We start from the raw sequence: 27588 nt of genomic DNA, 5'->3' as shown, positions 1-27588 counted from the left end.
TGCTGCCTCTAAACTCCTGGAAACACTTATATAGGGTGCATGGACACCTAACATAGAGGGGAGTTTAGAGGCACAGGGAAAAAAAAACGCAAACGCCTGGACAAGCAGCACTTTTGAGCTCAGGTGTGCATGGATAAAAAAAGTGCATGAATAAAAAAAAATAAAAAAAAGAAGCAGATCAGATATAAATCTGGGACTGGGAAAGAACTGCTGACGTCACCGAAGATAGAACGTTATCTCCAATAGCTGTTCACCATTTTCCGGAGCGAACATGCCGCTGTCAGGACGCGTCTTCCGTTGCTATAGTTACAGAACGCCTCCTGCTCGCTTATATTCTTCCGGGAAGACGTCTCGCGAGATTGTGGAAGCAGCAGCGGTTACCTGGCAACGCAGAGACTCCAACCGCAGCAACTCGTGCACCTGCAGCCATGGAAGGGGACAGAGACGAATACTACCTGGAACGTATCCTACCCTGCTTGTGGGGGCACGGTTACCGGGCCATGGGTGGAGGGGGGCGGCTGACGGGGCTGCATGGACTGGGGGGGGGGGGGGGGGGATTTGGCTGAATGTGACTGGCGGGGATATGCTCATCATTGCTGAGTCCAGCAGCTTCCAGTGGGAATGTGATGACTGCAATGTAAACCTAATGCCTCCTTCCCTTCCTGGACTCCATGATGCTGCAATCCCTGCAATCCCAGCACACAGCCCCCTGACCTAGTACAGGTCATTTCTCTCTCATACAAATCATCTGACACCAAGGACAGGCAATGACAGCGCTGTGTCAGCACCACATGGGCCTGCTTTTCTTCAGGGATGTTTAATCTGAAAATGACCGTCGTATTTCCTTCCCACACCCGCCGCAACAAATGCTTGGGGGGGGGGGTTCCGTTGTTTCTTAAAGTGATTTGTAAAGGCTTATTTTTTTTTCTAAAATAAACATGTTATACTTACCTGCCCTGTGCAATTGGTATTGTGCAAAGTGGCCCTGCACCTCCTATTCTGGGGTCCCCACAAGTGATCTCCACTCCTCCTCTTCTGTGCGTGTCCCCATATTAAGCGACTTGCTATAGGGGTACACCTGCAGGCTTGCTCTTGAGTTCTGGGCTGTGTGTGTCAATGGATACTCAAAGCACAGCTTGACTCAGCCCCCTGCTGTCTGCTCACAAGATTTGATTGACAGCAGTAAGCGCCAATGGCTGCCTCTGTGTCCTGTGAGGAGAGGAACACAGATCAGTGCAGCTGCAGACGGGCACAGCGCTGGATCGAGATAGGACTTGGGTAAGTATATAGGGTGGTGAGTGGGTTATACTACTGCTAAGACATTTTTACCTTTTGGATTTTTATTTTTACCTTAAAGCATTTGTTAACCTAACAAAAATAAAATAAAGATAGTGGTCCAATAATAATAATATTATGATTATTATTATTCAGGATTTATATAGCGCCAACAGTTTGCACAGCGCTTTACAACATGAAGGCAGACAGTACACGTACAATACAAATCAATACGGGAGGGATCAGAGGGCCCTGCTCATTAGAGCTTACAATCTAGAAGGGAGGGTCAAGTGGAAACAAACAGTAATAACTGTGGGGGATGAGTTGATGGAGAAAATGACACTACAGCTGTTAAGTGTGGGTAGGGTTGTCTTCTCTGAAGAGAAGGGTTTTCAGGGATCATCTAAAAGATAATAGAGTAGGAGATAAGCGGACAGATTGGGGTAAGGCATTTCGTAGGATTGGAGAGGCTTTGGAAATGTTGTGGAGGCGAGCATGGCATGGAGGCGAGCATGTTATACAGCACAGCACAGTGCTTGTGCTGTGTAATTTGGGCCCCTCTATCACCTGTAAGACCTGGCTGATCCTGCCAGTTTCTACCCCCCCCCCATATGCTGACCATGATATAGCAGGCCTGACACCGTTGTCAGCTTACATCATCTGCAGCCTGTTCTGTCTTCTGTGTCCTCTCCCCCCCTCCCCTCTCTACCTGTCAGCTCCATGTCTGTGTTGCCCCCTCCCGTCCTGCTACTCAAAATACTGTTTATTTGTAATACAATCTGTTTTTTTTTTTTTTTTTTACTGTGATGGCCCCCTGTGACTGTGCTGTATAAATATAATGCTGTATATACCTTGTTTACAGAGCACTGATCTGCGCTCATTGGAGAAGAGAGGCAGCCCCGCCTGCTGCATCTGTCGGGCCAGGAGAGGAGATAGGCAGCGGGTCAATGAGCGCAGATCATTGCTCTGTAAACGTATATACAGCATTATTTTTTTTTTTTTAGAAAGCACAGTCGCAGGGGCCATTGCAGTAAAAAAACTAAGAGGAAAATGTAGTGGATGGAGAGAAAAAAATCTCCTTCAAAGCAATGTCACATTGAGCTAGTATGACCAAAATGGTTGAGTCTAGAATAGGTGCAGTAAACACTGGAAAAAAACGTGTAGTCAAAAATTTTTTTTTTGTTTTTTTTAATATAACCACTTCAGCCCCGGAAAGATTTACCCCCTTCCTGACTAGAGCATTTTTTGCGATTCGGCACTGTGTCGCTTTAGCTGACAACTGCGCGGTTGTGCGACGTTATACCCACACAAAAAACTTTTTTCCCCACAAATGGAGCTTTATTTTGGTGGTATTTGATTACCTCTGCGTATAAACAAAAAATAGTGACAATTTTGGGGAAAAAAAAACAATATCGGTACTGCGACATTATGGCGGACACATCGGTCGCTTTTGACACTATTTTGGGACCATTGTCATTTTTTTTTTACAGCGATCAGTGCTATAAATAGCCACTGATTACTGTATAAATTACACTGGCAGGGAAGGGGTTAAACACTAGGAGGGCGATCGAGGGGTTAAGTGTGTCCTAGGGAGTGATTCTAACTGTGGGGGGGAGGATGGGCTACCACTGACATGGCAGCGATCACTGCTCCCAATGACTGGGAGCAGTATATCCCTGTCATGTCACTAGGCAGAACAGGGAAATGCCTTACAATCTCCCCGTTCTGCCTCTCTGTCTCACGATCGTGGGCTGCTGCAGAAAATTGAGTTTGCGAGACCCTCGTGCACGTGCAGCAATGTGTGTGTTTTTTTTTTTTTTTTTTTTTTGTTTTTTTTGAGAGCAGAGGCGTCCTCCATGTTGCTCTGCCATGGACACCCTGACTGTTCAAAGGCTTAAAATGGTTGTGATCCCTTACATATGCCCAGTGAAGTGACTGGCCTCAGATGATACACAAAGATGAAACAAATTCTCCTACATATGTTGTACCTGTTTATCTGCAGTCTTCTGTTCATCCTTCAAATTCCAGAATTTATAAAGCTTACCTGAGCTGTCAGGAAAAAAAGGGATGGAGAACTGAAATTACATTCTGCAGAGCTCCATGAGGAGAGCTCTGAGAGCTGATTTGAGGGCCTCCTCCACACAGCACACAGGAACAGAGCTGAGGCTGTCAATCAGCTGGAGCTCCCTCCCCATTACCTTTTTTAATCTTGGTGTCGGCAAAACATATAAGAAGTGATTCTCGCTGATGGCAGGGAAACAAAGCAGCAGACAGAAATGACACTACTTGCTCCCAGTAGAGACAAGTGCGTTCTATAGAGGGAAATGCTTTGTTGATATTTCATGTCCGTAAAGCTTTGATTGTTTTTTTATAAACATACTTTGCTGCTCTGTGCAGATGTTTTGCACAGAGCAGCCCTAATCTTCCTCTTCTCGGGTCCCCTGCCAGCACTCCTGGCTCTTCCTCTTCAGTGAGTGCCCCTTTCACACTGGGGCAGTTTTCAGGCGCTACAGCGCTAAAAATAGCGCCTGAAAAACCGGCCCCTTTCACTCCAGTGGGTAAGCCAGAGGGCTTTCACACTGGAGCGATGCGCTAGCAGGACGGTGAAAAAAGTCCTGCTAGCCGCATCTTTGGAGCGGTGTATTCACCACTCCTAAATAGCTCCTACCCATTGAAATCAATGGGACAATGCGGCTATACCGCAGCGGCGCTTTGCGGGGCGGTTTTAACCCTTTTTTAGTCGCTAGCAGGGGTTAAAACCACCCCAATAGCGGCCACATACCGCTGTTAAAATGGCGGTAAAGCGCTGCTAAAAATAGCGGCGCATTACTGCCGACGCCCGCACCACCCCAGTGTGAAAGGGGCCTAAGGCACTTCCCATGGGGGCACTCAAACAGGCCCCCACTGCCTGCATCCTAGATCACCCCCACTCTCGCATCACAGAATTTGATTGACAGCAGCAGGAGCCAATGGCCATGTGATGAGGGACAGAGCCGAGAGTGACACTGCTCTCAGGTACAAAGTTGGATCGTAATGGGGCTCGGGTAAGTATAAGGGTGGACTGGGGGGATAGCAGTCACAGAAGGTTTTTTACCTTAATGAATAGAATGCATTAAGGTTGATCTAGATGGGCAACCCTTATCCCCGTATTGATGTGTGATTCCAAATTAATAACTACTGCAGTAGGGAACAGACACAAAAAGATGCACTTGGCATCTTTCCAAATAACTATTTTGATTATTCGTCACAATTGACGTTTTTTTTTTTTTTTATACACACGATTATGTAAGTGTCACACAAATATTACAATTACACATTACTTTTATGGTAATAAGGTAGTACTCAAAAGTACTCAAGAGAATGCAAACATGTAATCCACACATTATTAGTGCCGTGTGCAATACATACAAAAGAGAATACAGTTATATACAGAATGTACAATCTCTTTTACAAAGTAAAAAAAACCTTAAGGCCCCTTTCACACTGTGCCGCCCATAGCGTCGGAGGTAAAACGCTGCTATTTTTAGTGCCGTTTTTACCTTCGGACTTGCGGCATATTTCTGCCGCTAGCGGGGAGCTTTTAACCTCCGCTAGCGGCAGAGAAAGGGTTAAAACCACCCACAATGTGCCGCAATAGCGGCATTTTGCTACGGTATAGCCGTACTGCCCCATTGATTTCACCTCTCCAAAGAAGCTGCTGGCAGGACTTTTTCCTGATGTCCTACCAGTGCCCTTGGGCTTTCACACTGGAGACAATGGTGCAGCTGTTTGAGGGCGGATTGCAGGCGCTATTTTGAACGCTATAGCGCCTGCAAAACGCCCTTGGTGTGAAAGGGGTCTAAGGCTTTAGAACCACTTTAAAGCGGAGCTGCATGCTTCTTTAGAAAAAATTAAGTCAGCAGCTACAAATTTCGTGGGCTGCTGACTTCTAATATTAGGACACTTACCTGTCCACAAATCCAGGGATGTCTTCACCCGACCCATTTTTTCTTTTTTTTTTTTTTTTTTTTTTTTTTTTTTTATCGGCTCTCGGGTGCTGCTGCTGCCATCTCGAAAGGTGACAAATGTGGCAGGGGAGGAGGCAAATAAGTTGAGCTTCCCCTTTTCAGTGGAGCTCTGCTTTAATTATGGTAGACTCATGAACAGGGATGTTTGCCAGTTCCAGTGATGTCTTAAAGCGGAGGTCCACCCTTAAGTGGAGCTTCCGCTCATTGGAACCCTCCCCCCCTCCGGCGCCACAATTGGCACCTTTCAGGGGGGAGGGGGGTGCAGGCACCTGTACAGTACAGGTATCTGCACCCACTTCCGACGTTGCTTCTGCAGAAGCTACGCCCCTTTCCGCAGAATCTACGCCCCTTTCCGAAGGTCCCCCGCTGCCTGCTGGGAAACGCATGGATCCCAGAGACAGCGGGGACCATCCTTATTGCGCAGCGCGACTCGCGCATGCGCAGTAGGGAACCGGGAAATGAAGCCGCAAGGCTCCCCTTCCTGATTCCCATACTCAAGATGGCGACGGCAGCACCCCGAGAGACGATCGAGAGATCGGCTTTGGGTGCCGACATCGCGGGCGCGCTGGGCGGGTAAGTGTCATTATTTTAAAAGTCAGCAGCTGCAGTATTTGTAGCTGCTGGCTTTAAAAAAAAACAAAAACGGCGGACTCCCGCTTTAATGCCTTTAGCTGTTATTCTTGGGTTCTTCTTTACCTCCAATGAGGATTCTTCTTTGGCCTTGAATCATCTTGACTGAGCGCCCACTTTTAGGACGACTAGTCACAGTACTACAGTGCCTCTATTTTTAGACAATTTGTCTATCTGTTGACTGATGGCAGCCTAAACACATTGGGGTTGATTTACTAAAACTGTAGAGTGTAAAATCTGGTGCAGCTGTGCATGGTAGCCAATCGGCCTTGGACTTCAGCTTATTCAGGTAAGCTTTGACATGAAAACCAATCCGCTTCCAGTTTTTTTTGTTTTTTATCTAGAACGGCACCAGATTTTGCGTTCTCCAGTTTTAGTAAGACCCCTTTCACACTGGGGCGTTTTTCAGGCGTTTTTCATGCGCTTTAGCGTTAAAAAAAGCGCCTGAAAGAAGCCGCAACTGCAATCCCAATGTAAAAGCCTGAGTGCTTTCACACCGAGATCCCTTTCACACTGGGGTGTTTTTCAGGCGCTTTAGCGTTAAAAAAAGCGCCTGAAAGAAGCTGCAACTGCAATCCCAATGTAAAAGCCCGAGTGCTTTCACACCAAGGCGCTGCGCTGGCAGGGCCTCAAAAAAAGTCCTGCAAGCAGCTTCTTTGCAGCGCTTTTGGAGTGGTGAATACACCGCTCCTAAAGCGCCCCTTCCTATTGAAATCAATGGGAAGCGCCTGTAAAACGCCTGAAAAACGCTATTGGCAGCAGTGTTTTGTGGGCGCTTTTAACCCTTTATTTGGCCACTAGCAGGGGTTAAAAGCGCCCCAATAACGCTCGAAAAACGCTGGTAAAGCGCTGCTAGTTTAAGCGGCGCTTTTCGAGCGTTTTTCGGGCGCTGACATTGTGAAAGGACTCTTAAAGCAATTGGGCTTTCACATTGGGACTGCAAATGAGGCTTCTTTCAAGCGCTTTACAGGTGCTTTTTTTAACGCTAAAGCGCTTGAAAAACATCTGAAAAACGCCCCAGTGTGAAAGGGGTCTAAATAAACCCCATCGAGGCTGCTTTTTATCCCTTTCCAGCCTTTATGCAGATCAGCTGCTTTTTATTGAACATCTTCAGGGAGCTTCTTTTTGCAAGGCATGGTTCACATCAGCTAATGCTACCTATTAGTAAACGGCAATCTTAAAAGGTTTGAGTGTTTGTTTTTTTCCCTTTTTTTATTTTTTTTATTTTTTTAATCAGCTCTAAGGCTGCATTCACACCTGAGCGTAGCGTTTTCAAGCAGAAAATCGCACAAATTTACGGCAATTTTGCGGCATTTTTTTACCGCGATTCGCTGCGATTTTGTGCAGGGCAAAAGGTCACCAATGTTAAAAGAAGAAAAACGCCCAAATATGCTCGATTCGAGAGACAAAAAAGGGTCTGGAACTTGTTTGAGCTTCAGGCGTTCGGCTTCAGGTGACATGGAGTGGAGATGTGAACCATCTCCATTGAGAATAATAGATTTTTTCCCCTCTAGCGTTTTGTAGCTTCAGGCTTCAAGCTACAAAACGCTCAGGTGTGAATGGGGTCTTAAAGAGGAGCTGCACAAAAAAAAAAAATATTAAAAGCCAGCAGCTACTAATATTGCAGCTGCTGACTTTTAATAATATCACACTTACCTGTCCCAGGTTCCAGCGATGTCGGCGGCAGATGACGAGCGATCGCTCGTCTCGCTGCAGCCACCGCCGCCATCCTCTGTCAGGGAATCGGGAAGTGAAGCGAGAGGGCTTCACTGCCCGGTTCCCTACTGCGCATGCGCGAGTCGCGCTGCGCTGGTTCCCCGCTGTGTCTCTGGGAACTGTGTGTTTCCCAGAACACAACGGGGGGGGGGGCGGAGCCATGCGGCGGTGGGCGGAGCCATGCGGCGGTCTGGCCGGAAGTGGGTGCAGTTACCTGGATTATCCAGGTAACTGCACCCCCCTCCCCCCCGAAAGGTGCCGATTGTGGCACCGGAGGGGGGGAGGGATAATACTAGCGGAACTTCCCCTTTAGGGTGAAGAACCGCTTTAACCATACCTCCCAACTCATTTAGATCCCAGGTGTGCAAACTACTGACTCCAATCAGCTTCCATTGAAGTAATTAGTCTGTGGGTTCATCTACTTTTTCCTACAGCACTGTGAATGTTTAACCTCTGGGGAATCTACCCCCTTATGACTGGGCCATTTTTTGCAATATGACACTGTGTTACTTTAACTGAAATTGCGTGATCGTGGGACAGTGCACTTTTTTTCCCCACAAATAGAGCTTTCTTTTGGTGGTATTTGATCACCTCTGTGTTTTTTATGTTTTTACACTATAAGCACTAAAAAAAAAAAAGCCCACAATTTTGAAAGAAAAAAAAATCTATTTTTTACTTTCTGCTATAAAACATACCTTTTTATAAAAAAAATCTATTTTTTTTCCATCAATTTAGGCCAATGTTCTGCTACATATTTTTGGTGAAAAAAAAAAAAATCCCAATAAGTGCATATTGATTGGTTTGTACAAAAGTTATAGTGTCTACAAACTATGGGATATTTTTATTTGTTTTTACTAGTAATTGTTATATGTCTGGAACATAAATTTTGTTGCATAACTGTGAAGGGGTTAAACCTATTTAGTAATGGCGATGATCAGTGCAACTGCGATATTGTGGCAGACAGATCAGACACCTGACTTACACTTTTGAAACATTTTGGGGACCAGCGACACTAATACAGTGATCAGACTAAAGAAATATGCACTGTCACTGTACTAATAACACTGGCTGGGAAAGAGGTTAACAGCAGGGGTGATGAAAGGGTTAACTATGTGCCTAGCCTGTGCTTTCTCACTGTGTAGGACAGCCTTTCTCAACCTTTTCAACACAGAGGAACCCTTGAAATAGTTCTCCGGGCTCAGAGAACCCCTGCTAAAAATTAGAAATCTACAACTCATGATACATTAGTGTGCTGGTCAGTGGGAAGAATTACCTCCTTATAGATAGTTAAAAATATCAAAGGTGTCAGTGGGAACTTATCTGAGAGGCAGAAATTGCTCAATGCTGAAGGAACCCCTAGCAACCTCTGGAGGAACCCTAGTTGAGAATCACTGGTGTAGGAGGTGCTTTGAGTAGGGTAAGGCATTGATCCATGTTACTGCTTTGCAGGAACACACAGAATCAATACCTTCCCTTCTGATAAAACGGTAATCTGCTTTGTTTACATAGATTGCTGTTCTGCATGTGTTATGCATGTGTACTATCTAATCAGCAGGTGCTGGCAGACATCAGGTCCACAGTACCCGCTGCTGGGCTCCCTCTGTGTGTGATGGGAGTGGGTTGCTGGTGGCACAGGCCTCAGACCCAGAAGTGTCAGATCAGGATCTAGGCAGTCCACAAGTGTTTAATGGGTGTGTTCAGCAAAGAAACAAGAAATTTGAATCATTTGTGTTGTCTGAATAAGCACATTGGAGGTTATTTACTAAAGGAAAATTTACTTTGCACTGCAAGTGCACTTGGACGTAAAGTCGCTGTAGATCTGAGGGGGACATGCAAGGAAAATGAAAAACAGCATTTTAGCTTGCACGTGATTGGATGATAAAATCAGCAGAGCTTCCCCTCATTTCAGATCTACCTCTTAGATTTAGAGCGACTGCACTTCCAAGAGCACTTGCAGTGCAAAGTGGATTTGCCTTCCTGTAAATAACCCCATTGTGTTTGTCTTGTTCTGACTTAGATGAGGATCCGGTCACATCGCATTTTATGGCAAATTCTAGCAGAAAACCAGTTCTTTCCAAGGGGTTCACATACTTTTTCGTGTGCGTACACGGTCATAGTGTGATGTTAAACAGGACTATTTTCCTGCAATACTTTGGCAAGTGTTCCATTTCAATCCTATTTGAATGATGCAGTGAGAAAGCAATTGTAAGCTCTGTTCTCTATAAACGCTGAGTCTTGCCAAGTCCATACAAGCATCAATAGATTCTTCTTAGATAGACATTTCCAGGGTACAGAGCAATACCCACTACGTTTTTATAAAGACGATTCATCACGGAACAGTTGTAATCACAAAATGAATTCTAATTGTAGGCTACGCTCTTCAGAATCCTCAGTGTTCTCCATTTCAAACATGTTATTACTCTATTTACTGCATTCTTGTGATAAGCAACAGTTTTGCCATCTGCATGGTGTAAAGCACAGGTGCTAGACAGCGCGAGCTCATTTAGCTGTTATAGGCAGTAAGTGCTGTTTGTTGTCCGCTTGCTAGCATTCAGATGATCTCAGCACGGAGATTATCACACTGTAAATGAAGAAATTACACATTTGTGTGAGTTGCTTTGAAGCTCTAAATTTTGTATAATTATTTTTTTATCATCAAATAGTTCATTCTTCCCAAAATATCATGATTCAATAGATAGATAGCATTTTTGTTTTTCATTAGATTTTTTTTTTTCCAAATTCTAAATAGCTTTAGAACTGTACATAATGCCTGAAAAATTTTGTTTGAGTAAATGAACAAGGTATACATGTTTTGCTAAATACAGATAAAAATATGTTATCTCGGCCTTTATTATCACATTAAAAAGACTCTAGCTGTAGATAATTAACCATTTAAACAGTTCTTTTATTCCTTGCAAAATTGTCTTTTGGAGTTGCCAAATTAACATATATGTAGACCATATACAAAGAGCTTACTTCTTGAATTCGCAATGCTTTTGCTGCCTTTGAAATCTCCTGAGCTGAGCTTGATGGTAAATTTGGGGAGATTGTAAACAAAGCACATGATCATCATATGACTATCAGACCAGGTGTCACGTCACATTTTGCTACCCGCTGGAATGGGCATGCACGACGCCGCCATATGCTTTCCAACACTGTTGTAAGACACCACTTTGCCACAGGGCCCCTCATGGGTTCGCAACGTTCTCGCCACACTTTGGGCACGCCCTCGCTTCGCTCGGCATAATTATAATCTAACTCTATGTCCACTTGGATGTTGGGGCTTGAACCTTGGCTCAGGGGTGTGGGCACAAAATTCTGTGCAAGAGCAGATCGCCACAGTGTGGGAACACCTATGGCGGCGGCGCGCATGTGCAGTACAGCGGGTAGCCAAATGTGATGGGTCTCCATATGTGACGAAACACAGGCACCCTCATTTAATCAATTTGGCACTATCCTGATGCAAAATAGGATGGAACCAAGTTATTTACATACAAGATGAGAACACAGACCATTTGTCTGAAACATTTTACCTGTCTCATGAATCAGGACTGGTGATGTAGGTTCACTGTATGATTTCATAAGTTGCATGCTATGTTTTATTTATAGCCATTGTTTTGATGCAGTGAGGAAGGGTTAGACTAAGGCATTGCATACATGGTGCAAATTATTTTCCTGCACCCATGGGTTGCAGGAAAAAAGTTTGCATGATTCCCCTATGACCCCTTATCCCCTATACAGTGATAAGAAGCCTGAAATTTTACAACCATCTCACTGCTACAGGAGGTGAAGGGAGACAACTGTCTAAAACTGCATTCACACCTGGGCAGAGTATATTCCTGTTGATTTTGATTTTATTTTTATTTTTTAATTGTTTTTTTCAGGCATATTATACGCATATTTACAGGTGTTTACAATCATTTTTGCTTGTATATGTCTATCAAACTTAAGGTGTTTCCTGAAGAAAGCAGTTCTAGAGGAGGAAAGGCATTTTTGAGGGGTAAAAATATATGAAAACACATTTACAGTCATTCACATTGAAGTCAGTAGGATCAAAAATTCAATTTCGGAAAAGCTCATGTACTTTCACAAGTGTGAACAGGGACACTTAAAGAGAATGGGATTCTATATAGTAAGGCTTGATCAGTCGTAAGGAAACAAGCAGAAAAATGCTCAAGTGTGAATGGAAATCTCTGTTAAGGGCAAATTTGATGGGCCACTTTGGTTTTTTTTTTCCACCAACACTTTTTTTTAAGTGGGGAAAAAATAAATTCTTCTTCCTTCTACCTTTTTTTATTTTTTTTCTTAAAGTTTTTCGGTGGTCAGGTGACTGAAAAACTCTGTATTTCACTTTTCTATGGCTGGTGGGCATGAACACTCTCTGGCTAACAATGTTTTAGAGCTTTAGACCCTGGCAGGTGACACCACTACTCTACAAGATGAACTGGGCTGTGTTGTTGGCCCTCCACAGATGCACAGGGGATGAAGACAGAGCTTTGCCATCGCATGCTATGACGGCATAGAAAAACGTAAAAAAAATATATTTTAGATAGTGATTTTTTTTTTGGGTGAGTATATTTACAAGGTGGGTGGTGTAGCATATTGTTCTACTTTTTAAAAAGACAAAGAACAACGTGCAGAAACTCCTACCTATCATTGAGCAATAATTTTTCCTTTTTTTTTGGTCTGTCCTGACAATAGTATACTAACATATAGGACGTCTCTCTATATTAATGACTATAACATAGAAAATACTATATAGTTTCTTTTGGTTTAGTTCCTTAATACCACTGTAGACATTACCATCACTGAGGGATCTGAAGATGGCTACCAATATGAAGAGGTGAGTGGTGGCTTTTTTCTGTGCATTCTTTATTTTATTGTTTCACAAAGATTTCATAAATCAACAAATACTGTATGTAAAAGCTTCACATTCATTTGAACCTTTACCATGTAAAACACCTTCTGAAATATATATATATATATATATATATATAATTATACATATTTGGACACAGGCACAATGTGTATACTTTTGGCTCTGTATGCCACCATAATAAAATTAAAATGAAACAATCCAAATGAATTTTAAGTGCAGACGTTCAGCTTTAAGGAAAATAAATATCAAGTACAAATTTTAGGAACTGCAACCATTTTTATACACTTCCCCCATTGTTAGTTGCTCAAATGTAATTGGACAAGTGAATATATTCATAAATAAAATGTTAATATTTTGTTGAGAATCCTTTACTGGCAGTGACTGCCTGAAGTCTGAAACCCATGAACAATACCAAAGACTGGATTTTCTCCTTTCTGATGCTTTGCCAGGCTCTAACTGCAACTGTCGTCAGTTGTTCTTTGTTTTTGGGTCTTTCTGCCTTTAGTTTTGCCTTCAGCAAGCAAAATGAACCTGCAATGATGATGAATAAGTCTGCCATATTAATCAATGTCTTCCATGGTGCCCGTTTTTTGAGCTTTGGATATTAATACTTACACATCACCAAAAAAACTCTATACAGCGGAATGCCCCTTTGTATAATAGCCTTTTTTAGGCCTTTTTTCCAAAGGTGTGCATGTTTAGCTTGAATTGTATGATGAATGTAAGTAAGTGTGCAGCTGCACATCCTCCCTCTTTTTAATTAGACAACATTGTCTTATTTTAATTGGTTGTGGTCCACGATTTTTGATCTGTTTGCTGTGCTATATAATTATAGTGGTTTTTGATACATAATAAAATTTACCTTTTTTGAATCAAGCAACGGTTCTCTCGCTGCTCTTCTTAGGTGAAACTGCTTCCCCCCTCCCCCTTTTTTTTGTAAAAATGTATGGTCAATTAGGTTTAGATCAGGTGATTGACTCGGCCATTGCAGAATATTCCACTTCTTTTTCTTCCAAAGCTCCTGGGTTGCTTTTGCTGTGTGTGTGTGTGTGTGTGTGTGTGTGTGTTCTTTTTGGATCATTGTCCATCTGTACTGTGAAGTGCCATCCAATCAACTTTGCTGCATTAGGCTGAATCTGGGCTGACCGTATATCTCGGCTGCTTATGTCATCAGTAAACACCAATGACCCAGTGCCAGTGGAAGCCATGCATGCCCATACCATCACACTGCCTCCACCATGTTTTGCAGATGACGTTGTGTGCTTTGAATCATGAGCTGTTCACACTTCACACTTTTTTTTTTTCTTCCTGTCATTCTGGTACAGATTAATCATAGTTTCATTTGTCCAAAGAATGCTTTTCCAGAACTGGTCTGGCTTTTTAAGATGTTTTTTGGCAAAACCTAATCTGACTTTTCTATTCAGGCTTATGAATGGTTTGCACCTTGTGGTGAACCCTCTGTATTTGCTCTCGTGAAGTCTTCTCTTTGATTGTAGACTTTGACAGTGATACGCCCACCTCTTGGAGAGTGTCCTTCACGTGTCTGGCTGTTGTAAAAAAAAAATTTTTTTTATTTTTTATTTTTTTAACCATAGAGAGGATCCTGCGATCATCCAACTGTTGTCTTCCATAGACGCCCAGGCCTTTTTTGTTGCAGAGCTCACCAGTGCATTCTTCTTTCCTCCAGAATGTACCAAACTGTTTATTTGGCTACTCATAATGTTGGTACTATGGTGGTACTGCTAGTGGATTTCTATGTGCAACAATTACTCCAAATTAATTTAGACATACAAGAAACTTTGGATTCTCTAAACCCATATAGACAAAATCCAACCTTTTATACAAAAAGAAAGATCTGTTTGTCAATAGAAAAAAATAGGTTATAATGAAGAGTAAGAATATGAAATTGTAGAGGGACAGGTTTGCCTATGCTGCCAATAAGGCATATAAATGGAATACAACATAGGATGGGGACTACCACCATGAGGGGGGTGAGGAACAGGGGAGGGGTCAGAACAGACAACATAGGGAGAGTAACTTGCAAAAATGGAAAATTTAAAGTTTTTTTGGACGACTTAAAAAAACAATTATACATCCCAGTCAGACGATGGGGCAGATGTTAATAAGCCACAGACTAACAAATTGTTTTTTTAACCCAAAGAGAGGGGAGGACTCGCAGGAACAGAGGGAGGTGGCACAGTGGGCCTCCCCCATTTGACAACTCTAGTAGGTGTGTACAATCCACAAAGCCTTTATTTCACACCCCCAGAAACTCCAAACACGTGGCCCTAGCAACCCCAATAGTGTGTGTGTATATGTATGTGTGTGTGTATGTATATGTGTATACATATACACATACACATACACATGTGTATATGTGTGTGTGTATATATATATATATATATATATATATATATATATATATATATTGCCACTAACTGAATAACCTGGCTGCTGAAATCTGAATCAACCTATGTCTCCGTCCACACCAACAACACTACACAGGGCTGCCATGCACGCAGCCTTATATAATGTGGGGTGTGGACTTGGCCCCCCATAGCCATGATTGGCCAATTATGGCTCTCTTAGCAGAGGGCGCTGGGATTGACCAAAGCATGCATGTCAGGTGCATGCTTTGTCCAATCATACAGCAATGCACTGCGATCTCATTGATGCACATTGCACTTTCAAATGGTTTGTGTTTAGTGTTCATTTATAAGTGAAAAAGGGGGGGTAAAGGTGCGCTAAGGACCCTGGGCTGTTCTAATGGAACAAAACCAGTAGACAAATAACTTATACCAAAGATAAAAAACAATATGCAAACAAACTGTGTATTATGGTGAAAGGGGCTGCCACTACCTAATATATTCACCTAAAAGGTGAAAGACATAAATAGATACTAAGGTGGTAGTTACGGCGCTCACCTGTTGTTAATTGTATTTGCAGGCAAACCCGCCTGCTAATGCTTGTGCCTAATTATTTGCAGGAGTAAGTGTAAAAATAGAAATAAAATAAAAAAGTGAAAAGTATAATGCAAATACAATTATCTTTGCATTAAGTGCTGTGTTGACAATATCTCTCCTCCAAAGAATTTTTTTTTATATGAAAAACAAATACGGTAAATAAAAAGATGAATGTGTATATCTCTACCAATATGAAATATGCAAAAAGGTGCTCAAACAAACCCCTTATTGCAATATTAAAGTGCTTATATAAGTTTGTATATGCAAATATGCAAAAAGATGCTCAAACAAACCCCTTATTGCAATATTAAAGTGCTTATATAAGTTTGTGCAAACCATACAAGAAAAAGTGCTACGTGCTTAACAAAGTGCCATAATAACAATGTCGGCTGTGCAAAAGTGTCACGTGCTCCTAAAGTTGCCACAGTACATAAATCCAGTCTATTTTGTTCATAAAATTGCTAGATGGAGGCATGCGACTTTTTTCAAAATCGCTAAATGGAAGTGTGCGATTAATTGCACATTTGAAGTTGGTATAAAAAACCCACGGCAGAAGAACAGTAATGCTCAAATTGGAAAGTTCTGCTAGAAGAAAGTGACAGTGTGCTTCCGTGTTAGTGAATTCCTGGATTGCAACCGGTGCGACTTCCGTGTGTAAGACAAATGACCGCACTCACCAGCTCCCTCTCCCCATAAGGGGTTAATGCGCCTCCACAGTGTGAGCCCCTGTGCCGCTTTGCAGAGCTGATCTGGTTGACATCCAGTAATTTTCAATAATTTATCCTCATTGGAAGCAAGAAAAGGGCAAACATAGTGTAATCCAGTTTATAATTGCGTTTTATTAAATGCATAAAATATTACTCACACAGTAAAAGGTAAAAAATAGCCCTCTATTTATCCAGGTCACAGAGTATTTTGAATCCGCTGCCGCTATACGAGAGTGTATTCACCTTAGGCCACGCCCTACGCGTTTCGTCATTGGACGTCGTCTGGAGCGGCCATCTTGGTGCTCCACTCTCTTTATATAGGGTGTACTGCCATTACGGTGCATGCGCGAGCGCATAAACGCCATTTTCCTTACTGGAATAGGAAGTTTTAATGCCACAATGGGCTAGTAATTGAGTGGCGCTTGCGCAAACCACCAACTCTCCTCCTCTATAAAAAGAGAAAGGCAGGAATAAAAACATCCGGTGTGTCATTATTTAAAGAGCGGCTTGTTATTTTTGGTGCAGCGGAGGTGAATACAAGAAGGTTACATACATATCCAATGGAACAGAAAACATATACAGTTAAAATAAATCCTCCCTGGATCTTTCCTCCATTTTTAACTACTTTTATTAATATATTTTTTTCCAAATTCCCTTTGGAGAATAGGATTGAAGGCAACCCTTTCTACTAGGCCAAATGTAGTATATTAGTGAGATAAAAAAATATCCTCTTTAAAAATATCCACTTCAATATTCCTACTACTAACAATTAACAGGTGAGCGCCGTAACTACCACCTTAGTATCTATTTATAGTGTTCATTTATGCTTAAAAATGATGCAGATGATGGTCTAGCAGTCCAGATAACTCCACACAATCTGTGATGCCCAGTCTGTTTTATCTGCAGGCGTGTGCTATGTCTGCTAGGATTATTATATATCCGCTGGCTGTTTACCGGTGCACATTATACTCACAATAATTGGCACTTTATATTTTGTATGTTTTTGTTCACATTTATTAAGCACTTTATTGTATACATACTTATGAACACAGTTTGTATGTTATTGTTCACATTGATTATTAACTATCGAGCACAAGTACTGTATTGTAAAATATTATTAGCGCCCCCTTACTAATATACATCCCCCACAAGCTTAAAGCCTGCATACCAAGCAGCTGCTCCCTTTGAGGGGAGCAGCTTTTAATTTTAATTTCATAGTTTATTTGTATTAGTTCAGTTTGTGTGGAGTTCTTTCTTCTTTTTCTCTTTTGTGACATGCCCACCAAGTAGAACTCAACATTGGCAATGGTGCAGCGGCTGTACTCGCAGCAGAGGGCCATCAATGAGTAGCTGTGTGAGTATGGCACCAGGACAAGGTCAGGGGAGCTTGGCTTTTTTCCGCCATGTCAGTGATCAAGGATGCATGCACTGTCCTGTCACCATTTTGAGGAGGCCACAAGAATGGTGAGCAGGAACAATACATGCATCAGTGATACTGTCCCTCTTGTATTCCTGTTGGAGCACATGCTTCGTGGAATCATGGACAGGGCACTTGAGGCAGAACAGCGGGAGGAGGACTTCCTTACCTCTCAAGACCCCCTTAATCCAGATGGCATTCCTGTGGGCCCGCCAAACACACAGGAAGAAGAGGAAGATTGTGTCAGCAAGGATAACGCTCAGCAGCAGTCTTCAAGGGATGGTTTTCAGTCCCCAGAAACCCAAGGCATTGTACGTGGTTGGGAGGAGGTAGTTTCTGACAACGTCATCCTCCGTGACCCAGAGGACTCTCAATCGAATCCGTCTGCAAACTTGCGCTGCATGGCCTCCCTGATTCTGCAAAGCCTGTGAAAGGACCCTAGGATTCGTGGTATCAAGGAGAGGGATCATTACTGGCTGGCAACCCTTCTTGATCCATGTTACAAGGGTAAGGTTGCAGAATTCATCCTGCCTTCACAGAGGGAGCAGAGGAAGAAAAGTCTTCAGGAGGCCATGAAGAAAGGTTTGTACAATGCGTTTCCAGACCCTGAGAGGTTACAATTTCCTGGTGCTGGACAATTCATTGCTGAGGCTTCGGTCAGTCGGGAAGAGTGGTGGAGAAGGTGCCCGGCTGACCGATCCCTTTAGACAATTTTTTTAGTCCTCCGAGCCAAGGTCTGATCGGTTCAAGCAACCATCGCCAGCATCTGCATTACATGGTGCAGGAATATCTTGGGGCAAGGGCAGACTTGGAGACCTTTCCAACAGACCATCTACTGGGTTACTGAGTCTTGAGGATGGACCACTGGCCAGAACTTGCTTAATATGCATTTGAGCTACTGGCCTGTCCTGTATCCAGCGTTTTTTCTGAACGTACATTCAATGCTGCTAGAAGGTTTGTAATGGATCATAGAGAGCGCTTGTCTACAGACTCTGTTGCTAGACTCGCATTCATAAAAATGAATCAGTCTTGGATCAGCAGCAGCTATCAAGCACCTGATGCTGATGTAACTGATTGATTTTTCTATGGATGTGTGATCCCTTGAACATTGCCTATGATGAGTGACTATCCTATTCCTCCTCAATCTTGATGATGCTAGCTTCCAACAATATTTTTGGTATTGGGCACCACCATCACTGCCTAAGGGCCAATTGTTCTGCATGTAATTACAATTTTTGATCTAATATTTCATAGCAGGGCCCGTTCCTGTGCCCAACAAGCGCAACTGTCAGAGGTTATAGTGTTGTGGCACCACCACCACTGCCTAAGGCCCAATTGTTCTGCCCCTGTTTAACAGGGGCATGTAATTACAATTCTTGATATAATATTTCATAGCGGGGCCCGTTCGTGTGTCCACCAAGAGGAACTGTGAGGACTTAGTGTTCTGGCACCTCCAACATCTAAGGCCCAATTTTCTGCAGAGTATTTAGAGCAGACCGTATAGTGTGTGTATATATACTTCTGTTCAGAGTATATAGTGCCCCCCCATGATGGAGTGTGTGTATATGTATGTGTGTGAGATATATATATATATATATATATATAATCTCTATCATATTTTTTTTTTTTTATTTGCGTGCAGGGTTCCCCTTAATATCCATACCAGACCCAAAGATCCTTGTAATGGGCTGGGGGGGAACCATGCCGCTTTTCTCAATGATTTTCATGTATATTTCCGGGACCCGACAATACATTGCAGCCGCAAGCACTTTTTTTCCTTTTAGAAATGTCATTTTGCTGTTGTATTGTTCTAAACATGAGAAAGCTACGCCACTTTACAGACATACTATAGACACCCCCCAGGAACAATATTTAAAGGAATATTTCATTTTTATTGTTTTTACTTTAAGCATTCTTAAAATCACTGCTCCCAAAGAAATGGAAGTTTTTAAAACTTTTTATTTTTTTTTGCATTGATTCATGTCCCCTAGGGCGAGACCCGGGTCCCTAAACACTTTTTAGGGCAAAAACTTGCATATAAGCCTTTAAAATTAGCACTTTAGATTCTTCATGTTCGTGTACCCCCAGAGACTTTAACGGTGTTCGGACAAACTTTTTTGCATGTTGGGATGTTCTGGTGCGAACCAAACCAGAGGGTGTTCGGCTCATTCCTAGTCAACAAATCTTAAATAATAGAAAGTGGAATACTCCTATCCCCAATATAAATATTACGTAAGACCAGAAGAAACTTTTTGAGCTTATTGATATGGCCCATCAAAATAACTTGCTTGACAAAGACAGTTGAGTTTCTTAAAGTTGATCACCCTAAAATACAAGTGTTTTATACACTTCTTAAAATTCACAAATCCGTGTCCCCCCCCCCCCCCCCCCCCCCCCACATCTGATCATTACGGGAGTGGGGTCACGCACGGAAAAGGTGAGTGAGCATATTGATAGGCTCTTGCAGCCATTTGTGTCAAATCAATTTTCATATGTAAGGGGTACCTCACATTTTTGTTAACTTTCTTGCATGATGTGACATTGCCCCCAAATACCTTGTTGGTCACTCTGGATATATAGAGGCATTGTACTCCTCTATCCCTCATACACAGGGTCTGCACACTATTAATAAAATTTTGAGCAGTAGACCGCTTAATAGGAGACCCCACAACAGATTTATTATAGAACTTTTAGAATTCCTCCTTAAAAACAACAAATTAAAATTTAACGACAGGTTCTTTTGCCAGTCCCAGGGCACTGCTATTGGCCCCTGGCTTACATCAACATATACCTGGGGGACTGGGAAACTTGGTTGTTCGTTGAGGTGGGCATTGTCAGTGTGCCTGTCCAAGAATATGTCCTGGTACAGGTACATCACCTGTTGTGGGCAGGATCCGAGGAGGAGCTGCAGGATTTTGTGGAAGTTTTGGATTATAACCTCAAGTTCACGTGTGATTGCAGTAAGGATAAAGTTTTTAGATCTGACGGTAATCTTGACTGATGATGGTCACATCAAAACTAAATTTTATAGGAAGGAAACGGCAACAAATAGTTTGCTTTATACAAAAAGTTACCATCCAAAAACACTGATTAAAAAAAAACAAAAAAAAAAACATACCAGTCGGTCAATATTTGAGGCCACGTCGTAACATTACAGATAGTGCCGATTTTCGAACAGGAGGCTAAAGCCCTGAGAAATCATTTTCGGGAAAGATTTTACAACCAAAAAGTCTTGCAAAGGCATACGAGCCAGGGACAGTGAGCGGGAGACCTTCATTTTTAAACAGGAGATGGGAAGTACAGGTATGGGCCCTATGAGATTGAGTGTACAATACTTGCAGAGGATGAACAAGTGAGGAATATTTGTTCCTCACATTGGCACCTCCAGAGAGAGGATACCTCTGTGTAAATTTGTTTCGCAGAGACCACAATTGGTCTATAGGGGCCCTTTCTCTAAATGATCTTTTGGTATACGGTAATGTTTCTTGGACTTTTGTCTTTGTCTTTTTTTTTTTTCTATAACCTTACCTACTATGTAACTATTTACTACATTTTTATAACCGAAACTAAGAAATGTAATTTTCTGTCTTTTTTTTAATTTTGTTTAGCAAAAAATGAAAAAAAAAAACTGGTGATTAAATACCACCAAAAAGCTGTATTTGTCTAAAATAAATAAAAAAAATCCTAAAATCTTTGGGTTCAGTGTTTCATGACAATTGTCATTCAAAGTGCCACACCACTGAAAGCTGAAAATTGACCTGGGCTGGAAGGGGGTGAAAGTCTAGTAGGCAAGTGGTTAAAATTCTCGTGATAATCTCACAGAGTAATGGAAGCTGATTTTCCTATCATGAACAAGTTAAATGAATAAATGAATGCCAGGATATAATGTGTTTTACGAAGGGCAAATCCACTTTGCACTGAATGCACTTGGAAGTGCAGTCGCTCTAAATCTAAGGGGTAGATCTGAAATGAGGGGAAGCTCTGCTTAATTTTTCATCCATGTGCAAGCTAATATGCTATTTTTTTTTTATTTTCCTTCCAAGTGCACTTTCAGTGCAAAGTGGATTTTTCTTTAGTAAGTGTGTGTGTGTGTGTGTGTGTGGGGGGGGGGGGGCTTAAGAGATTTGCAGGTAAATATGTAAAATGACTCAACATATACTTTAATTCTGCATTTCTGTTTATACTCTATAATGTTTATGTACAGTATTTTTATGTTCACACTGTAGTTGAAATGTTACATTTTATGTAAGACATGGCAAAAGGGAGTAACCCTTAGCAGCCAGCTATTGGTTTGTTATGCTATAAACTGCTGAAAACTGAAATCTATTGTATTATATACAACTCGTGATCACACATCGTCTTTGCATTGTGCAATAAAAGTGAAACTTTACCCATAACAACTTGATAAAAATAATGTTCTTTAGCAAGGAATACCCTATTCCACATTAATAATTATGCTACCAAAATTAGTTTGTGCTGTAAATTGCCTTCATCATTGCTCCTGTTTCTTCTTGCTGGAGGCTGCCATTTTGCTGAAGCCGAGACCCTGAGCAGCAGTAAAACTTTAGGCTGTCAGCAGATCAGCACCTACAAATTTGGCACAAAAATGGAGAGCAACTGAGCTGTGCAGAGCGGGGTGAGACAGCGTATTACTGGATTTGAAACGATATAGTCACTAAAAAAAAAAATATATATAATTATTATTTTTTTTATAAAGCTGTACCTGCAAAAGGGGCCAGCATGGAGTGATCTAGCAGGACTTTTTTTTCTGACTAAAGTTCCACTTTAAAAAAAAATTTTTTAACACTGTGTTCTGTAATCCCGGACCCGGAATCTATAATTACATTTTTGTAAGGTACTGATCATTTGCACCTGGTGTGCCAGTAGTCATTTTACTTTTGTCTTGTAAGAAATCTTCTTTATAAAGATATTCATTTTGGGAATGCACATCAGATTTGAACTAGAAAACAAATGCCAAGCGCAAAGGGAGTGGTTTCCCACAATGAGATCCTTTCTTCCCAGAGAACCCAAAAAATAAAGCCTTCCTGGATGAGTGATCACGGGTTTTGACCTACTGTATATAAAGTGACTGGTGCTGCGCTGCTACCAATAAAATAGATACATAAACATCAAAATATTGCTGCAATAAATAGTGATGATAAGTGAAATAAAAAAACAAAAAAATTCAGTAATCATGATATCTTATAAAGGTGAAAGAGTCTTTTGCAAAATACAGATATCAAATAAATATATATTTTATTTTATTTCTTTGATTCCCCATAAGTTATGCGAGATCTATGCTCTGGGTTTTGGATTTAATTTGTCTGGCTATCCAAACCTTTTTGTAATTTTATTCATTTGGCAAATTTTATATTTGTGTATGTATGGCCTTGTAGACCTGTGTGTGCTACAAGAAAATGGCCGCTATAGTAAGCTTATGTGAGACTATTAGAGCATGGCCGCCACAATACTTCCAAATAAGAGCTACAAGAAAATGGAAGTGACATTTTTGTGCACAAGCCCGTCACTCGTAGTTTACACGCTTGTTTTGTTTATGCGAGTACCACAGCTATAAGCTGAATAAAGTACATTTGGTTTTTACGTTCTTAGACTATTTGGAACTTTTTTTTTTTTTTTTTTTTTTTCTTCCTCATAGCTTTCATGGGTGAACCCTGGAGGGGTACCCAAAACATACATTCGATTTAAGAAGTACACCTTTTTACACCCTATCTCTGCAGGGTTTTCGATTTAAATGCCATCTAGAGGAAACCATTGATATCTACCCATAAAGGCTCGTATCATCCAGGACATCTATTGTTTTTTACACGCTGTTACCTTACAGCTGTAAGGTGAGAGGCCACCCTCCACCTAGGTGTCACAGCACAAATAAGAAGACGCACATTTTCTACCTCACTTTGATATCTGTATTTTGCAAAAGACTCTTTTACCTTTTTATAAGATAACACTATTACTGAAGTTATTAGTTTTTTTTTTTTTTTTTTCACTGATCGTCACTAATTGTTGCAGCAATATTTTGATAATTACTAGTAGTAGCGCAGCACCAATGTGTGTGTGTGTGTATGTATGTATATATGTATGTCGGTGACTGCAGCAGCTACTGCTCAACTTATCTTATCTTATTTGTTGACAGCACTGGAATATTACTTTATTCACATAGTTTAATCTTAATTTTGTTCTCAGGTTATTTATAAATCACCCTGAGTGCCGTATAAAGAGCACTGTTTTATCTGTAACCAAAAATCTACTCATGGGAGTACTTTAAGGCAGGGCTCAATAAACCCCAGGCACCAGGTCGCCATGATCACAAGAAGTTTTGTCCTGGCACCTGGGCTGCTGCCTGAATAATCCCCACTTGCCCTCCACCCTGCTATGTTTTCCGGCCTCTGCTTGCCCATCTGCTGGAGAGCAGAAATAGTCGTTGACCCGGCAGTGACATGTGACTTCACTTCTGGGTCCCCGTTCCGTTTCCCCAGCCGTCATAGCCGAAAAAGAATGTAATGCAGTGTGTTGTACATTGCATTGCATTCAGTGGAGCACAGGGGAGACATGCAGGGTCTTTTAGGTTCTTTTTAAATAAGACGTCCAGAGTCTATCGGCAAAAAAAGAAAGAAAGAAAAACATCCCATAGGGTATTTTTTGTCCCCTATGCGATTTTATAAAAAAAAGGATTTTTCTTAATTATAAAAATTGTTTCAACTTTATACTAAATTTGTTGATTTGAAAGATATTTATTAAAATCATATATGAATAATATCTATTATATTAAGAATTATAAAGAAAATGGCAAATAATATATTTTCATCTATATATGATGTTCGGGAAGCCTTTCACACATATATAATGTGTCTATCTTATTTAACTTCAAAATTTGTACTCATAATATGTACTGTATTGTTATCAATAAAATATTTTCAAAAAGGGGGGAAAAAAAAAAAAAAATTGCGCCCAGACATAACCCCCACGTAATGCGCACATTGCGGGGCGCGTACACCTGAAAATGTCGATTGCGATACACATATTGCATATCACCATGCATGCCGAAATGAGAGCAATAAAAAAAAAAAGCATCGCCTGTGCAAAATATAGGGTACTGACATGTTTAAGGTTTGACATGTTGGGTATCTACAGGCATAAAATCAGGCTCACTTCTGCATAGAAACCAATGAGCTTCTAACCCCAGCTTGTTCAATTAAGCTTTAGTAATAAAACCTGGAAGCTCATTGGTTTCTATGCAGAAGTGAGCCTGATTTTGCACTTTCCAATTTTAATAAATAAATCCCATTGTGTACTTAAAAGTGGGGTATGCCTGTATTTACTCTGTGCAACCTCGGCTTATATATTTTACCCCCAAAAAATTGGGTAATTTTATTGCATTTTGTGCTCCCTAAAATGCAAGTATTTTTTTAATTTTAGGCTGGATTCACACTCTAGATCGCAGCGGCCCACAGCAGGAGTCCATTGCGCCTGCATTCACTGTTTCAGGTCCAATTTCATCCCAAATTTTTGGCTGAATTCAGACCTGAAATGGACCAAAAGACGCATAGGACTCCTATGCAATACGCACCAGAGCCGCTGCGGGGATGTGTGAACCAGTTCCATAGAGAGCTGGTCACAATCTCCTGCTATGCAAATTGGATGTGGAAAAACTTGCATCCAATTTGCAATAGTGTAAACCCAGCATTAAAAATTTTTTTTTTGTTACTGAAATTTTGTGTTTCTTAGACCTTTCTGGTAATATCATGTGACATAAAAAAAAATGGACCTACCACTATTTTATTCTCTGTGGTTTCTGCTTTCAGAAAATATTTGAGGGGTTTTATTTATTATTTTATTAATTTATTATTATTTTATTTATTGAGGTATTCAGGCCTAAAATTATTTTTTTTTTTAAATGTGTTCAAAAAAATTCCAAAACCGGCTCTGGCTGTGAATGAGTTAAAGGATAAGTTCACCTTCTTGAACATGTTATATTGTTGCCAAGCCCTGCTTTAAGGAAAATTCCTAGAATCTCACTTCTTGATAAATCAGCTGTACAAAGTACTAAGGTCTCAGTCTACCCAAAATGGTTGTTTCAGTTTTTGGTAGACAGATTTTACCTGAGCACTTCTACTATATGTCTGCACATCTGCAATGACCTTCTAATAGAAATCTCGCTCTTCCTGTCGGATCCTCCATTTTGTATGATGTGGAATACAGGAGAAGAGAGAACATCCAAAAAGTAGAGCCAAAATTTGTCAGATTTTCACGGTTTAAAATTCTTTAGAATGGTTGCTGAATGGAAAAAAACACTCAAAGCATATGCAGGCATAGCATTCACACACAACGCAATAAGTGGCAGTGGTGTCAAATATTTTAAATATCTAACGTATGTCTGTCTGAAAATCTGCTGTCTTTCACAAACTTTATAACTACCAATACATACAACTGAGGTATGCAAACCATTCTAATACACAGCAAGAGCTGGAGATTAATTCATTTATTTTAACCACTTCAACCCCAGAAGGATTTACCCCCTTAACCACATCAATACTGGGCACTTTCACCCCCTTCGTTCCCAGACCAGCACTTTCAATGACAATTAAGCAGTCATGCTACACTGTACCCAAATTTAAAATTTTATCAACAAATAGAGCTTTCTTTTTGGTGGTATTTATTCATGACCCCGTTTTTCTTATTTTTTGTGATGTAAGCGAAAAAAAGCAGACATATGAAAAAAATATATATATATTTTCTTTCTATTTTTAAAAGAAATCTAATTAAAATCGAATTTTGTCATGAATTTAAGCCAACATGTATTCTGCTACATGTCTTTGGTAAAAAAATAAAACCCGCTATGTGTAATAATTGGTTTGTGCGATCAGACATATGTACGCAGATGATCATGTACAGATGTGCACAGGTGATCACGGACATATGTGTGCAGATAACCATTGGGACATGTGCTTTTACTGTTAAATCTGTGGGGGACATGTTTTTTGGTGACATGTGTGTTTTACATTGTGTACATTTGTGTTTTACACTGGTGATCAGTGTGTAAAAAGCTGTAAAAAAAAAAACGCTCATACTCACTGATCACCAGCTAGCTGCAGCGATCAACTCTACTCTCCTCACCGACCACTTCTGTTTGAGGAGAGCCGATGGCCTAGCAACCGGCTCTCTGTTTACATCATATGACAGCTGTGATTGGACATGGCCATCATGTGATCTGGAGGGCTAATCAGAGATGTGCCATGTCTGGGTGACACGAGCGCATCGGTATCGTGCCGCTGCGCGAGCACGCGATCCGCCTCCTGAGGGACGTTCCAGAACGTCCACTCAGGAGAGAGTGCCCACCCGGCCGTTTATGTGCAGTGGTTGGGTGGGGAGTGGCTAACTTTTTTTTTTTTTTTTTTTTTTTTTTTTTTTTTTTTTGCAATACAGCACTGCATTACTTTAACCACTTTCAGACCGGACCATTTTGCTGGTAAATGACCAGAGGTCTTTTTACAATTTGGCACTGCGCTGCTTTAACTGGTAATTGCGCGGTCATGCAATGTTGTACCCAAACAAAATTTGCGTCCTTTTCTTCCCACAAATAGAGCTTTCTTTTGATGGTATTTGATTGCCTCTGCAATTTTTATTTTTTGCGATATAAATGGAAAAAGACCGCAAATTTTGAAAAAAAATGATATTTTCTACTTTTTGTTATTAGAGAAATCCAATAAACTCAATTTTAGTCATACATTTAGGCCAAAATGTATTCAGCCACATGTCTTTGGTAAAAAAAAAAGTCAATAACTGTATATTTATTGGTTTGCGCAAAAGTTGTCACATCTACAAACTAAGGTACGTTTTCTGGAATTTACGCAGCTTTTAGTTTACGACTGCCTATCTCATTTCTTGAGGTGCTAAAATGGCAGGGCAGTACAAAACCCCCCCAAATGACCCCATTTTGGAAAGTAGACACCCTAAGGAAATTGATAATCGGCATGTT

At 41.1% G+C, this 27588-nt stretch overlaps 1 protein-coding gene across 1 annotated transcript in view; it reads left to right on the top strand.

The window, feature by feature from the left end:
- Positions 1-290: 290 nt before the first annotated feature.
- Positions 291-27588, top strand: part of SPAG16 (sperm associated antigen 16) — a 1450443-nt gene continuing 1423145 nt past the window's right edge. Inside the window, exons 1-2 of the mRNA XM_077448331.1 lie at positions 291-462; positions 12425-12471. Of these exons, the coding sequence (XP_077304457.1) occupies positions 429-462; positions 12425-12471 (81 nt within the window). The 5' untranslated portion in view covers positions 291-428. The remainder of the gene's footprint in view (positions 463-12424; positions 12472-27588) is intronic.

Source organism: Lithobates pipiens, unplaced genomic scaffold (genome assembly GCF_037356315.1).
Source record: "Lithobates pipiens isolate NorthernLeopardFrog02 unplaced genomic scaffold, aLitPip1_a1.2 Scaffold_22, whole genome shotgun sequence".
NCBI lineage: Eukaryota > Metazoa > Chordata > Amphibia > Anura > Ranidae > Lithobates > Lithobates pipiens.
Note: the sequence above shows the minus strand (reverse complement) of the source record. Positions and strands in the feature narration are given on the sequence as shown.